The 16,480-nt window shown below is 41.0% G+C and overlaps 1 protein-coding gene across 1 annotated transcript; it reads right to left on the reverse strand.

Moving 5' to 3' along the window:
• Positions 1 to 234: 234 nt before the first annotated feature.
• LOC124595897 lies at positions 235 to 15,000 on the reverse strand. Its single transcript, XM_047134805.1, has 3 exons — positions 14,844 to 15,000; positions 10,671 to 10,895; positions 235 to 686 (listed from the first exon to the last, which is right to left on the reverse strand). Exons 1-3 carry the CDS (start codon positions 14,869 to 14,871, stop codon positions 625 to 627), a joined length of 315 nt encoding a protein of 104 aa, XP_046990761.1. The 5' UTR covers positions 14,872 to 15,000; the 3' UTR covers positions 235 to 624.
• Between the last annotated feature and the right edge of the window lie 1,480 nt (positions 15,001 to 16,480).

Here is a 16,480-nt window from a genome sequence, read left to right on the forward strand (position 1 = left end):
CACGCTTTATCGAGGAAAGACAAGGCCAAGCCACTGTGTCAGTCTCTGCTGTGTCCACCAGTGACATCGTTCCAGTCAACGTGTTAGGGCGGGTATTGGGTAATGGGATGGTACGAGGTTAGCATGAATGGATGAACTGCGTTTTGTATGATTAATGTAGAGTCGTAATTTGCCAATAATAATGTGAAGCTGCAGATAAGGAAATGTATTCAAAGACTGAATTGTAACAGGTGATGGCTTGAAAATACAGTTTTATTGCGTCATTATAAAACTATTACAAGGCCAACAGAAAGATAAAAAACAGGAAAGACCATGTTTTTAAACACAAGTTTTTGCTGTGAGTTTCTCGCCTAAATGTAATGCTGGTGTGATTTATTGCATGTCGTGAAGCAATATGGTGTGATTTATTGCATGTCGTGAAGTAATCAGAAACTGTGATGAAAGAGGATTAGTCGATTCCTCCAGTTCTTGTTGCTAGAAAAAGTGGTAAGTTCTGTCGCTCTTGGGATTTCTTGCTTTCTCTGAATATTGTAGATTCTTCAGTGAGCAGGCCAGCCATCTGGTCTTCAGTCACTCGCAGACGAGTCAGTCTCTTCAAGATGAGCCAGCAGGCTTGCAATACTCCTAGTTGTTGGGACAATCTGACAGGGTTGGTTTGCATAGACTCTTTGGTTTCACCACGTAAACTACAACAAACAGAAGGAAATATGTTTTATTAAAGTTAGAAACTATTAATAGAATTAAATACTATTTGATATTTACTACTGATAACAATGTGATAGGTTATCACTTTTTTTACATGGCACGAATTTCATTTTCAGCACTGTGGAAAGATTATGTTACGGTCGCATAACAGTGAGAATGTGAGAGATCTGTGGTAATAGATGCCCTAGAGAGAGTGTCGTTTCCACATGTACCAGTGATAGTTCGTGGGGATGTTGTATTGATTTAGCACCTCCTCGGAACAGTAACTACCTTCTTTTGTTCATGCGTTTTAAATAGATAGCCCTGTGTAAGCGGCTTCCTATTCATACTGGCATTATAGTAGACGGCTCTTTGGCACATGGACCACGCTAGTAAATATCAAGCTTGGTGCATTTAGAGAGAGTTAGGATGTCACTCGAACGAAACTCTGCAAGGAGGGTAAGGCTGCCCACGTGCGCGGGAGTCAATACGCCAGAAATCTATACTGTGATACGATAAATCTTCACCACCTCAGGGCCTCAGTTTCCCATACAGTGGCCGGCTGTGGTGGCCGAGCGGTTCTAGGCGCTACAGTCTAGAACCGCGTGACCGCTACGGTCGCAGGTTCGAATCCTGCCTCGGGCATGGATGTGTGTGATGTCCTTAGGTTAGTTAGGTTTAAGTAGTTCTAAGTTCTAGAGGACTGATGACCTCGGACGTTAAGTCCCATAGTGCTGAAAGCCATTTTCCCATACAGGAAACAGATTTGAAGAACCCATAATTTGGGAGTTGGGCAGTGGTGAGCGCCGCCCGTCCCCTATAGCAGTAACTCCTTGCCCCACGTGAACGATCTGATGTGGTCTTAAACCGCCCTGGAATGATCCAACGTGAAGCAGTGCGAAGCGGTTACTCTGTTCTACGCGCTCAGTGCAGCCACGATATTCTCCCGTCTGCACACTCGCCCACCCAGTCCTGTACATTCACTGTGGTCGAACGAAAAAAATTTGATGAGAAAGTTATTAATATTTCTGAAAAAAATTAGTTACTGAATGTATATGTACTTAAGGAGCATATATTATATTTGACATATGAAATACAGCGGTGTGTGTGTTTCTGTTTGTGTGTGTGTGTGTGTGTGTGTGTGTGTGTGTGTGTGTATGTGTGTGTGTGTGTGTGTGTGTGTGTGTGTGTGTGCACGTCTTGACTTTAAGACTCCTGATCGTTTTCGACCTTACGTAACCTGCAAATGATGGACACAGTTTTACATTTCAAATATTCGGTGGAGTTTTTGGGCCCTGTATTTGATTCAAAGTAATCGTGCGGGCCAAACGTGGGCCTCTGTGACTGCCATAGTTGATATCCCATGTATTTCTGTGCTGCAAGTCTAAACTCGATTGCTTCCCTCGGTGGCTCAGCCAGTAATGACAGGGCACCGGTGTGACGGTCTCGGCGATACCTAGCTGGGTGCTCGCTAGCGTCGCGAGTCATCAATTGCCGTAACTTCTGAGCGTGCCTCAGCGACTACAGTTGTGATGAAATATGCACGTTGTATGTCACACAAGGCGGAGATCTCGCCTTAACTGCACGGCTTGCGAGATGGGTCCTAACCATAAATTTAAACAAAGTAAGAATAAGCAGTCTACAGGCGTGGTACGTTCCCATGAGTCAGACATGGCTGACATCGAAATAAGTGTCCAAGGAATAGAAAAGCAACTGGAATCACTCAACAGAGGAAAGTCCACTTCACCTGACGGGATACCAATTCGATTCTACACAGAGTACGCGAAAGAACTTGCCCCCCTTCTAACAGCCATGCACCGCAAGTCTCTAGAGGAACGGAAGGTTCCAAATGATTGGAAAAGAGCACAGGTAGTCCCAGTCTTCAAGAAGGGTCGTCGAGCAGATGCGCAAACTATAGACCTATATCTCTGACGTCGATCTGATGTAGAATTTTAGATGTTTTTTGCTCGAGTATCATGTCGTTTTTGGAAACCCAGAATCTACTATGTAGGAATCAACATGGGTTCCGGAAACAGCGATCGTGTGAGACCCAACTCGCTTTATTTGCTCATGAGACCCAGAAAATATTAGATACAGGCTCCCAGGTAGATGCTATTTTTCTTGACTTCCGGAAGGCGTTCGATACAGTTCCGCACTGTCGCCTGATAAACAAAGTAAGAGCCTACGGAATATCAGACCAGCTGTGTGGCTGGATTGAAGAGTTTTTAGCAAACGGAACACAGCATGTTGTTATCAATGGAGAGACGTCTACAGACGTTAAAGTAACCTCTGGCGTGCCACAGGGGAGTGTTATGGGACCATTGCTTTTCACAACATATATGAATGACCTAGTAGATAGTGTCGGAAGTCCCATGCAGCTTTTCGCGGATGATGCTGTAGTATACAGAGAAGTTGCAGCATTAGAAAATTGTAGCGAAATGCAGGAAGATCTGCAGCGGATAGGCACTTCGTGTAGGGAGTGGCAACTGACCCTTAACATAGACAAATGTAATGTATTGCGAATACATAGAAAGAAGGATCCTTTATTGTATGATTATATGATAGCGGAACGAACACTGGTAGCAGTTACTTCTTTAAAATATCTGGGAGTATGCGTGGGGAACGATTTGAAGTGGAATGATCATATAAAATTAATTGTTGGTAAGGCGGGTACCAGGTTGAGATTCATTGGGAGAGTCCTTAGAAAATGTAGTCCATCAACAAAGGAGGTGGCTTTCAAAACACTCGTTCGACCTATACTTGAGTATTCCTCATCAGTGTGAGATCCGTACCAGATCGGGTTGACGGAGGAGATAGAGAAGATCCAAAGAAGAGCGGCGCGTTTCGTCACAGGGTTATTTGGTAACCGTGATAGCGTTACGGAGATGTTTAACAAACTCAAGTGGCAGACTCTGCAAGAGAGGCGCTCTGCATCGCGGTGTAGCTTCCTGTCCGGGTTTCGAGAGGGTGCGTTTCTGGATGAGGTATCGAATATATTGCTTCCCCCTACTTATACCTCCCGAGGAGATCACGAATGTAAAATTAGAGAGATTAGAGCGCGCACGGAGGCTTTCAGACGGTCGTTCTTCCCGCGAACCATACGCGACTGGAACAAGAAAGGGAGGTAATGACAGTGGCACGTAAAGTGCCCTCCGCCACACACCGTTGGGTGGCTTGCGGAGTATAATTGTAGATGTAGATGTAGATGAAAGCTGAGGCGAGGCAGTCGACCTCTAGAAAACTTGTCATAGGCGAGATCTTCAGCAGAAAGTCGGTATTTTGTCCTGATGGGCTGTATCGATCCATCGGTACTTGAGAAAATAACTTTGTTTTCCGTTTCTCAAGCTAGCAATTCTTAAAGTGGCTTGTTTGAGCAGAAGAGATAAAAATATCCAAATACGAAAGGTGATATAGATAGTGCTCCCAGTCGAGTATCTGGGAGAATATAACATAAAACATCAATAATACAGAAAATTTTTACAGTATTTGAAGACTGGTTTGCTAATTTGTGAGTGTTATGTGTACTTAAAGGTTTCAACAGTTTGGATGGTACACGTAAATCTGTTAATCGACAAAGAAAATTCTCGTCGACACTAAAATAGTTCACCAAGTGCCAAACACGACAAAGTACAGAACTTCGAGAACATCCACTACAGGTGGATCTGTACTTAAAAAATTGTTCATTCAATTACAAATGTGGTGGCATAGTGAGACACAATGACCATAGGCACAGAGAAATTGCAGAAAGAATGACTATTCTGCGAATGTACGCAATGTAAAGACGTAAGTTGACAGACTAAACAGTCACGTATGCGTTGACTTGGGGTACATAATCCGGGCATAGACTTGTGAAGCTGCAGAGAGGAAGAAGATGAGTTTTAAGTTGAATAAGGAAAGGAATACAGCCATCCATTCATATTCATGAATGAGAAATACGGAGAGTTTTCACTTTCTCGCATTGCCCTTCCTGAACAGAAGTTATTTTCTCTGTAGCTTCGGACACGTGCCTTTGGATCATATTCTTCAAATATAGGCTGTAACCAGAGGAAGTTTTTGATATCGCCATTAACAGCATAATGTCCACAATTATAATTTCAGGATTGCACCCATGGTCTACGTGTAGCGTCTTTCATTAATAGTCCAACATTTGTTGTTCCATGTTAGAATCGTCCTCACTGCTTAAATTTAAAATTACAGTAGCGGCCGAAGACTTCCGGCGTAAAGTCACCCTCACCCTGCCAACGGCTTTGTCAAAGAGAGCGGAAGTGCCAACAGAGCTTCAGATCTCTCTCTTTCCCCTGGAGTGGCAAACTGCCCCTACAAGGCGGAAGACTCATCAACGTTGAGTGGCATGATGATGGAGAAGACAATGGTAACCACTGCATTAAGAACAGATAATGCGTATCTGCAAGACATGTGGCCTGTAACTGAGAACGTGCCCTCATGACCTCTCCATTGGGAAAAGATTCCTAACAAGTACCGCGCTCAGATCTCTGGGAGGGGACTCCGAAACGAGCGGAGACCTTGACAAGTGATTGAAAAACGAAAGAAGGAATAACGTTCCACGAATCTGGACGTGGAATGGCAGAAGATTCAACGTGGTAGGGAAGCTAGAAACTCTGAAAACGGAAATGCTAAGGCGCGTTAATGGACAGTGGGCGTCACGGATGTGAAATTGGAAGAGGACATACGCTTTCTGATCAGATGAGTGTACAGTAATATGAAAAGATGCAGAAAATTGTATTACTGGATTAGAATTTATTATGAATGGGATGGTAGGACAATGAGTGAGTTACTGCGAACATTTCACTGATAGGGTTTCTCTCATCAGATTCGACAGAAAACCAACGCTGACAACAATAGTTTCGATATGCATGCTTCGTCGCAAGCAGATGAAGAGGTAGAGAAAGTATATCAGGTTTTAACTGGTAATTCAGTATGTAAAGGTATATGAAAATCTTGCAGTCATGGGGGATTGGAAAGTGGTTGTGCAGGAAGGCATACAGGATAGGTTTACGGTTAAAAATGAGCTTCGTAGTAGGAACGAGACCGGAGAAAGATTAATATATTCTGCAATAGGTTTAATAACGTAAAGACTGTACAAGAATCACACAAGGAGAGGTTCAACTTTGAGAAGGCTGCGAGATACATGAAAATTTCAGTTAAATTAGGACATGATCAGGCAGATATTTGGAATTCAAATATTGGATTGTAAAGCGTAATAATGACGATGAGTTGGCTAAATTTGAAGAGACAGGTCAGGAAGAATCAGTGCACAAGTAAGTGACATACAGAAGTAGTAAGGAGTGAAGGGACACCTCTGAAGTTGTTTGAGGCTATAGATACAGCCATAATGAATAACTCACTAGGTAGTTCAGCTGAAGAGTAATGGACATCTCTGAAAGGGGCAGTCGCAAAATCTGAAGAGAGAAACTTAGGTAAAAGGAAGATAACTGCGAAGAAACAGTGGATAACAAAAGAAATACTTCCGCTGATCGACGAAAGAAAGAATTAAAAATCCGTTCAGTGAAATTGAGAAATACAAGTCACTTAGGAATGAGCCAAATAGAGTATGCAGGCAAGCTAAGGCAAAACGCCTCCACGAAAAAGGTGAAGAAATCAAAAAAAGTAAAGTTTGCCGGAACGATTGACTGAACTTTGACGGAAGGATTGACTCAACCTATAGAAAAGCAAAAACAACTTTCAGTGAAATAAAAGAAGCGCGGCAACAATACGAGTACAACAGGAATTCTACTGTTAAATGAAGAGGAGACAGAGGATAGATGGAAAGAGTACGCAGAGGGCATCTATGAGCAGGACGACTCACGTGATGACAGAACAGGAAAAGGAACAGAAGTCGATAGGGAAGGCTTAGGGGATAGAATATTAGAAATTATAATGGCCTTGGAAGACGTAAATCAGATGGGGCAGAAGGGATAGATAAAATTATATCAGAATCTAGTTGATGTGTACGAGTATTATAAGGAGACTGGTGATATACCATCAGACTTTCCGAAAAAAAAACTTCCGAACAGTTCCCAAGATTGTTAGAGTCGACAAGTGCTGCAATTGTCACTCAATCAGCATATAAGCTCATGCACTCAAGTAGCTGACAGGAATAATATACAGAAGAGTGTAAAAGTAGACTGAAGATATGTTAGATTACGTCAGTGTGCATTTAGGAAAGTAAATATGACAGTTCTGAGATTGTGGTTGACAACAGAGGCAAGCTCGAAGAAAAATTAAGACATGTTCGTAGGGTTTGTCAACGTGGTAAAAGCGTTCGACATGTTAAACGCTGTAAGATGCATCAAATCCTGAGAAAGAAAGGGGTAAGCTACAAGGAAATATGGTAATATACAAGTACAAGAACAGTAAGAATGGAAGACGAGGAACAAAACTCTGTGATTGAAGAGGATGTAAGAGGAAGGATTAAACTTTCACCCCATCTGTTCAAGATGCAAAACGGAAATAGAAGGAAGGCTCATGTGTGGGAGTAAAATTTATGGTGACAGGATATAAATAATAAGATTACCTGACGACATTGCTATCCTCATTTAAAATGATGAAGAACAGGAACTGTTGACTGGAACCAACGATCTAATGAATGCAGAATATGGATTGACAGTAAGTCGCAGAGAGGCGAAAGTAAAAAGAAGTAGCAGAAAAGATAACAGTCGGAAACTTAACTGGCAATCACGATCGAGATGGCGTGAAGGAATTTTGCTAAACAGTCAGCAAAAAACACATGACGGACTAGAGAATGAGGACATAAGAAGGAGACTAGCGCTGATAAAAGGGTATTCTTGGCCAAAAATCTGCCAGTTTCAGGTGTTAGTTTAGGGAAGAAATTTCTGAGAAAGTACGTTTGGAGCACAGCATTCTGTAGCAGTGAGAGCTGGACTGTGAGAAAACCGGAACAGAAGGGAATATAAGCATTTATGATGTGGTGCTACTGAAGAATGTTGAAAATTAGGTGGTCTGATAAAGTAAGACATGAGGGGGTTCTCCCCAGAATATGCGAATAAAGGAATGTATGGGAAACACTGAAAAGAAAAACAACGGTATGATAGAACATCTGCTAAGACATCAGAGAATAACTCTTATGTTACTGGAGGGAGCTGTAGAAGGTTAAAAAGTGTAGGTGTAGACAAAGTTTGGGATACGTTCAGCAAATAACTGAGGACATAGGTTGAAAGTGCTACTCAGTGATGAAAAGTTGGACAAAGGAGAGAAAATGGTGGTGGACCACAACGAACCAGTCAGAAGACTGACGAGTCAAAAGAAATCCAGTTTAGTGCTCCCTGTTCGTGGCTTATTTCTCAATTTTCTGTTCGTCATGAGGTCTCAGCTCGACACTATGTCTAAATGTTTGTAGAGAAACAATTTTATGGGCTATAATTCTTCATATTGTCTTTTTAACTGAACTGAAACATTTTTACTCTAGATTACTGTAGCAAATCAGTTACATTACTGAGTCAGCATTTGGTGATAAATGGAGACGTCTGGAACATGTCAGGGAAGTGAAAGCAAAGTGCCAGGAAGCACATAAAATCATAAAGTGCCTTAGTGCCTACAGTTCTCAAGTTCTGCAGCTTTACATTGAATTTCTTCGTTTCTGTCTTGGATACGACTGCCCTGTATATGGACTAGCAGGGCAGACATACATCAAGTTAGACGTTGTCCACAATGAGATATGAGATCGTCATTATGTATCTAAAGAACCAGCTTGATTTCTAACATACGCGACAAGGCTGAGGAACCATGCTCTCCACAAGTCCGCATTTTCTCATAGCGAGACATGCCGTGTAGATAACGGAAACATTACCATTGGATAAAGGAGTTAATTCACATTTTGATCGTCTGTGCAGAAACTGGCAGCACAAAAAAGTATTCGCGGTGCCTGAGTAAGAGGAGGCGTGTTCATTCGGCTCTTTTAAATACAAAGCTTTATTTGCCTTATTATAGTGTAGTCTACAGCGTTCACAATACACCTCTTCTGGGAGTGGCATACTGACTAACAACCTCCAATTTGAGCCCTTTAAATATGCCATCATCGTATTCCTCATCATGTCAGGTTGTGAACCGACCGGTACTCTGTCCGGACGTGATTGGATATCAGCAGTATTTTACAATCGGATGGCATATACTAATCGAAATCTTCGGTGTCTGTGTTAGCCTGCTGATCAGTTACAGACTCTGAGAAGTATATAAACAATGTTTCCGTAACTCCAATCCATTGCTCAGGTTACTATGTGTGAAAAGAACAAAATAACCAAAATGTTAATACTTTGGAGAGAGAGTCATAGGTATTTAATGGTGAGCCCTCTCATCTTCATCTGCTCTTGAAGATTCCGATTTTACTAGAGTTTTAGGAATTATTCTCTGTATCTTGTGCCACTATTGCTCCGTACAATCCCTGTCGAAGTTAACTGACTGTGGTGATCTGAGGTGACCTGCTGTTTATTAGTCGACAGCAATATTATTGTTCCTGGGAGTGAAGGCGCTTCGGTCTGCTAATCGTGAGATTTTATCGTAATATTTCACGAGGACACTATGAACCACTTGACAGTATACGCACAGCTGTGCTGAAATGCGTTTTCCTTAGCCATCCCTGTACTTGTTTACTGTAAGGTCACCGCCTCTTTCCGGTGGCGGCCACGGAAAGCCAAGTGCAATAATATCGTGGTTATGTTGCAACAAATTCACTACATATGTAAACTTCTTCGCTTGATTTGTATACATGTCCATCCTCATATTCATTACACTACGAGCACATCAGGAACGGTAAGACAGTGGTAGAGCTCAATATGTGCTCATATCTGTTTGTCTACATCTGCCACTTGTTAGTTCAATAATATCTGTTCTACGAAGCTTTTACACAAATGATTACTAAGCAAGATTGTTGGTATTCTTATGACTGCTTAGGTCTCTAAATACTCGTCACAACTTCGAAGGACACGTACACATGAATTAATTTTTCATTTTAAGTTACTTCTACAGGCGAGTCTATAAGCCATTAGAAGGATATACTTGCGCTTTTTGGCTTACGCATAACCTTTACTTTCGTGCTAATCAACGCATTACAGACACAATTTCTAACTCGATGGAAATCTCAACTAGTACTACGACTACGCTATTTTCCACTCCTTCTACCTCGATATTCTGGTCTGACATAATTAACTCTCTTTTACCAAGTTCTGCTTTCACGCTTCACTGGCTCCCAAATACAATGTGTTGGTTGCTGCTCTTTATAAATGCCTCAAATACGGGGTAATTTTTTACAATGCTTGTGCGGTTGATTACTAATATGGCGTATCATCGCCTGTCTTAGGCACACAGGTTGGTGGCTAAATTTTGAACTTTTCCAATCTTGTATCCTATTTCTATTTTTTTCATGAACGTATAACAAGTATTGTTGATGTACACTAGTTCCTCTGTTGGCCTTCAACAAAGTACAATGAAAAGTATGCCTTGCCTATCATTTTACAATGCTTTACTGTATCTAGATCTAGGTAGAAAGCTAGCAACGTATTTACTTCAAAATAAACCACGCGGTACTCGTGCTAACATGCGTCGCCCATTAAAATATCTCTTTGCTAAATGTTGAGACTATAGCCTATGGAGAACTTCATGTCACGTTATACAACATAATCCAAACAAAAGAACTCAGTTTCTAAACTTTAGAAAGTTAAAAAATTCAGAAGATTTAAGAGTACAACATGTAAATGGAAAAAGAGAATTAAATATGTGCAGGAAATTGCTTGGAATAGTTTTGGTGAAGATTTCGATGAGTTTGCAATTTCGTTAAGTGCAGAAGCTTGCATTATTCACGGGGAGGTAACAATATGCTGCTTCCCTAGATGGTTTGATGTAACTCATATTCTCACATTCACTTTGGAACAATTCACGAAATATTATACTAAACAGTCCGTGGTAATCTTGTCAAGCATGAACAGAAAAACTTGTTATTTAAAGTAACGTACCCTTCGGTAGCAGGTTGTAGCAAGAATACAGCTTCAGTGAATTAGCATACAAGTAGAACTTGTTGTCTGCCTGGACACAAATGGTATCCTCGTCTTCTTCCGCGTACGACGGCGCCGCCAGTCTTCTCACAGCCGGGAACGTGGCGGACGGCTCTTCCGCACCCTGGATGGTGGCATTGGTCGACTCTTCTGGTTGTCCGTGCACCACCGCAACTGCGACCAATGCTGTAGAAAACGATGAACAGTATTACAGCTCGTAACTTTGTCCACTGCCTGTTAGTGTAACTTCACCATCTAGCGCTCTGATACTACTGCCTGGTACTGCGACTCAGGCAGGTGCTAGCCTTACAATACCGAGATGCAATGCAACTCTGGTGACTCACGCCACAACTCAGCCACTTGCTAATGTATCTTCTCTGGATGTAAATGGTTCTCTATTGTCTCGTAGTCTCTAAGTTGTACATGAAATCCAATGTAGCTGATATTGGGGAAGCTATAGTAGGAGAATACCTCATATTTGTGACATTTATGTAGAATGTTTTAAGACGTACTGTACCAAAACAGGAGAATGTTTTCGGTACCTAAATGCAAATATAACTCAAGATATCGCTCTTAATGGAACAAAATCGATAACTGGAAAGATAATTTGAAAGGTACGACGTGGAAATGTCACATGGCCACTACAGGTCAGAATATACACGGTGTAAAAGAAAAAGTATTGCATATTTTGAGAGGTTGTAGTTCGGATAAAACTATGAGAGAAATCCAGTTCAAATAGAATCTAAAACGCTTACCTTAAGAGCTTTGAGCAGTTGTTGAAACTGTAAACCGTATTCACAGTTCTGGGTAAGTGCACTTACATAATTTCTAACAGATCCAGTATGTATTGTGAACAGCTAATGAAAACCATTTACGTTGTAGTTTTTTTCTGCAATTTCCAGCATAATGGAAGCCTGTTATTACAGACGGTGAACAGCAAACACCATTTCGAGTACGGCCTTTAGCGGCGACTCACAAAATCAGGTCGTATGTAATACCCGATGTCTCATGTATTTTTCAGCTACCGCCTAAGTTTATAATCATTTCTTGTATCTGTATGTATTTATGAATTTTGTCATTAATTAGATTTTATCAAAAGGTAATATATGCTGAGTGAATAAATAAGGGATAAAAAATATTAATTGCATTAAATACGCTGGCAGTGTCAAGGGAATTATGTTGAACTATTACAAAGAATATACTTCATGGAAAGATAACGACGTTGGCGCGAGAGCATGCAGTCCTAGAACTAAGGGCAGAGATGAGTTGCGAAGCATCTCTTGTGTGGTACAGACGTGTGTGTTGGCTCGCAAATGCCAAACGGAAATTGTTGAGGAAATTATGTTATAATACGTATGTGGCAAGGCGAAATATAAGTAAGCCAGCACATATATGTACACAGAACACGATCACAAGAAAATGATGGAATTAATGAAGACTGCTGTGTGCATATATTTTATTCAAGCTGCTCTCTCATCAAGAAGAGTCTACCGCCAGTAACGAATTTCGTAATAACCATTACATCGTGCCAGAAGCAACTCATCGCAAAGTAATATCTAGCAAGTATTTTGATTGCTCTGTGACAGGCATGCCAGTGTAATAGTAAATTTTTGGGACATTGTTCAATACAAACTTTACAGACTCAGGTCGTTAACCAGGAACAGCGTTCTGCCCTCAAACCATGGCTTCCCAGAAAGTAGTAAGTAAAAGAAGTAGTTAAAAGAGATTCGATTCAGTTAAAGTTACAACTGATTTTCAATAACACAATCATTGTAATAAAAAATAATTGTATCTACATTTGTTCATACAGTGGTGCACAAGTATGGTAAGGGAGAAAAGCATTTTAATCTACAAGTGATTCATATGCAACTTGTATTTTATTGACAAAAGTAAGCTGGTTATGTCACAGTCAAAGAAATTTTACAATTTTATGTTATGTTCTGTAAATGACATTACGTGCATACGTCAACGTAACATTAGGATTCGCATATAATAGTTGCCGTAAATGACGGTTTCTGCGGCATCATTTGCAAAACAACCGGCAATGAATATTTCCCTGTCCTAGGCAAGATTAAACATATTTTCAAACAGACAGCATTTTCATGAGTTACGTAATATAGCGTAATTTATATGGAGTGTTGCTAGTCATTGCAAAATTGTAATTAACATTATTGCAGGCTAGATTGACGCCTTCAGTGTTCATGTCACACGTGTTCTCTACATTTAAGGTCACGAGAATGCATTTTATTTATTTGCCGCATTACTTTTCTTGCCCAATTTTTGGGTGATTGGCTGTTTACCAAATTTATGTGACCATTCTATTCTGCAATCGAAATTCGTTCAGACAACACTGGCATACCAAATTGCGGCTAACTACAGTAAAACTTTATTTATTCCAGGTCTTTTACATTTATATCGTTGCTGTACCCAGTAAACACTCGTGTGGTACACTCGTGTGGTAACGATCTGGTCGTAACTCTCTATACTGTATCGGTAAGCAGTGATATTCTGATTAGAAGCCTTGTTTCCATATACTATGGAAAAGTAGGTACATAAGTCACATAGAATATTTTTTTAGTCAAGGCACAATATGAGGATTATATGCTGCTATACAACAACAAAATAATGTGGTCTCATTTTTCTACTTATTAGTTTACTGCATTCTGTGGATGATTCGAGATAGCAACCAGCTTAAGTAGACTTGATGTGTTTCACAGTAGTGAAGAAGAACGAGTGATGATGCCTGTTAAGGTAGGCATCTCAAAGACCATGTGCAAAGGATTTTTTCTTGTTTTCGTGCTCAAATCATCTCTCAAAACAAGAACTACTTTCTTTTAACATGCTGTATCTAAGTGATGTAGTGGTAATGATGGTAGCTCCATGAGATTTTGCGCAGTGACGCTGTAATCTCTAGCGATGCTGCAACGTCAGAAGACTGTAGGGCATTTGAAATCTGCAGGGGATCGACAGTTGGTGGAGGTGTTGGAAGTTGACCTTGACGTAACTGAGTATAATCCATTGCGCATAAAAACTTGAAGATATCCCCTACTGTTCAATTACACTATTAGCGACTCATCACTGGAACCAGAACATACGTGGCAGTATCTTTCCGAAGCGGCCTGAAATGGAAATGACCCCAGGAAACCGGTTGCAGTGAAAGCGGTTGCTGTCTGAGATCTTAGGAAACCTCTCACGGCAATAAAATTCTTCCACGAAAGAATTTCCTTAGCGATACTCACTCAACAGTTTCGCGAGTTCTGCTCGTCCGTCTGGCGTCGAAAGCAAAGACAAAGAAAACAGAGAAGACATAAGGAAGAGGGGGGCGTTTAGTTAGCAATTGCGAGAGCTTAAGAAGATACTGGAAAAACTTCACCTCCTTATCGTCAATCTGATAATTAGCAACTAAAACAAGATTACTACGATTATAACTAACTCAGTGATATAACAGGATGGGTTTCGTTTCCCTCACTGCCTTTACGTTACTCTTTTTAAGACTATATGGTATTTCGTCCATGAAGTGAATTTTTCTTTATGTGGAACGGACTTTCTCAAGAGTTATCGTTGGTGTAGACGAGTAACTGCTCAGTATACAGTCGTTCGTTAATTCCTGTATTCAAAGCTCAGTCATTCCATTGGTTTGGTATCCTTCATCTCTCCTTAGCTTGTGTTGTCCTTTTCGCCAGCAATCCTGTAAAATGCGGGATAGTCTGTTTCACGTTATTTTTATCTTCACGTGGCAATACTGGTCCACCCGTCTATTGCTCGTTACAATTCCTAGTTAGCTAGTCATGTGTATATAAGTACTAAGCTGTGACGCTTAACATTCGTAATCACTTGAGTCATACTCTCAGACGACTGAAATTGTTTGTATAGACAACACGAACACTTTCGTCGAGTATCTATGCGCTAACACTGATCGAGACCACAAGCAAATGGAAAAATCTTCCTAGAACCATCTCAATACTCAAAACTGTTTCCCATTTGTATCACGTCGTTAATTGCGGCAGTGAAAAATTCCCCGCCGGCAATAGAAATAGATTTTCACACGAATTACTACCTCAGGAATTATATAAAGAAAAGGTAAAAAAGAAAGTTAATCGTGAACTAAAATTTATAAATTCTACCAATACTTACCAACAACAAACAACAGAGCAGCCTTCATTGTACTCGCTAAGAAATACTACTGCTCTCGGTCTTACATTTTCATTTATATATGTTTAAACACAAGATGACATCATTGAATGTTACCGTAACTTTCCTTTCTGTGATTGCAGCAACAAGTAGCAGATTGACTTTCCTTGTCCTTGTCAAGCTGCATTATCGTTCGCTGTGTCATATTTATTGCCAACGCTATTGCAACAACCTTGTTGAGAGGACGGGTTATCATACTGCACCGTTCACTTCCTTCTCATTCGATGTAGCATCACGGGGTAGGCGCGCGGTCTGGGTCACCTTGTCAGGGTCCGTGCGGCTGCCCCCGTCGGAGGTTCGAGTCCTTCCTCGCGCAAGAGTGTGTATGTTGTCCATAGCGTAAGTTAGTTTAAGTAGTGTGTAGGCTTAGGGACCGGTGACCGCAGTAGGTCCTATAAGACGTTACCACAAATTTCCAAATTTTATTCGATCTCATTGTAAAAAGACGAGTGCACTTCACTTCCTTCTCATTCGGCGCCGTTGTAGTAGAGCCGAGAAAACAAAAGGCGGATATCCTGGTAAGTTAACTGCCACGGCTCACCAACACAGCTGAGTTGTCATGTCACACACGTCTTAGGGGTAGTATTTGTTAAATTTGCCGAACAAAAGAGAAAGTGCGAGTAAAAATGTGAGTTCCTTGAAATAGCTAATAACCTTCTTTAAAATTAGAACAACAATATTTAGACGCAGGCTCGAAATAAAGATAATTTTTATATCAAAAAAGCCTCTGATAAAGAAGTACGGCTCAAATCCTGATGCAAGGAGATCTAGTCATGCCATTGATAATTTCTACTACTCATTTTGCAATCCAAACAGCTTTTCATATTTAAGGGGAAAGTCTTGTACTTAGTGGAAGGTATCATTTTGTTTGTGACGTAAATGAAACAGACGCTTTATCGAAGCTATGCGAAGTATGCAAGTCGCGACGACTACTTGCTTGGGCTGAGTCCAACTACACAATCAGACACGAAACTGCAAATACCTGCTGAAAAGCCGGAGAAAATGCTCCTGACGACTCTTCGGAGATTAGTTTCATGCATGTTTAACGTGTCCTATTCAATAGAGCGCTGCCATATTTAATCTAGTGCAACATTTGTTTTAACGATATGTGTCAACAGGGACAGTGAAACTCGAAGAATAGCGAGTGCCTGAGCACCGACAACATGGCCCTGTCATGATTGCTGGCCGCGGTGGTCACGGGAATGAACGCTCGTAAGGAGACAAGGTTCCTGACCATCGTGTTTGGCGTATGACTGGGGCATCGTGCTATATGTGCGTCTGCAGCAGCAATTTGATAGTTTGTATCGCAGTGTTACAACGATCTATTACAAATCAATTACTTAAAGAACAGCTCCGAGATAGACGCCCCCTAACGTCGATTCCATTGATTCCAAAACACTGTCATTACCGAAATCAGAGGTGTGAAGCGAGAGGAAATTGAACGCAGGATGCTAGTCTGTTACGTTTTCTGATGAAAGCTGGTTGTGTCTAGCTGACGGTGAATGCCGTTGCCAACCTGTATGCGTACTAAACACGCTGGGTCGATACTGTAAGTTATGGTCAGGAGTGTGAGTTCGTAT

The sequence above is a fragment of the Schistocerca americana genome, chromosome 2 (genome assembly GCF_021461395.2).
Source record: "Schistocerca americana isolate TAMUIC-IGC-003095 chromosome 2, iqSchAmer2.1, whole genome shotgun sequence".
In the NCBI taxonomy this organism is placed as follows: Eukaryota; Metazoa; Arthropoda; class Insecta; order Orthoptera; family Acrididae; genus Schistocerca; species Schistocerca americana.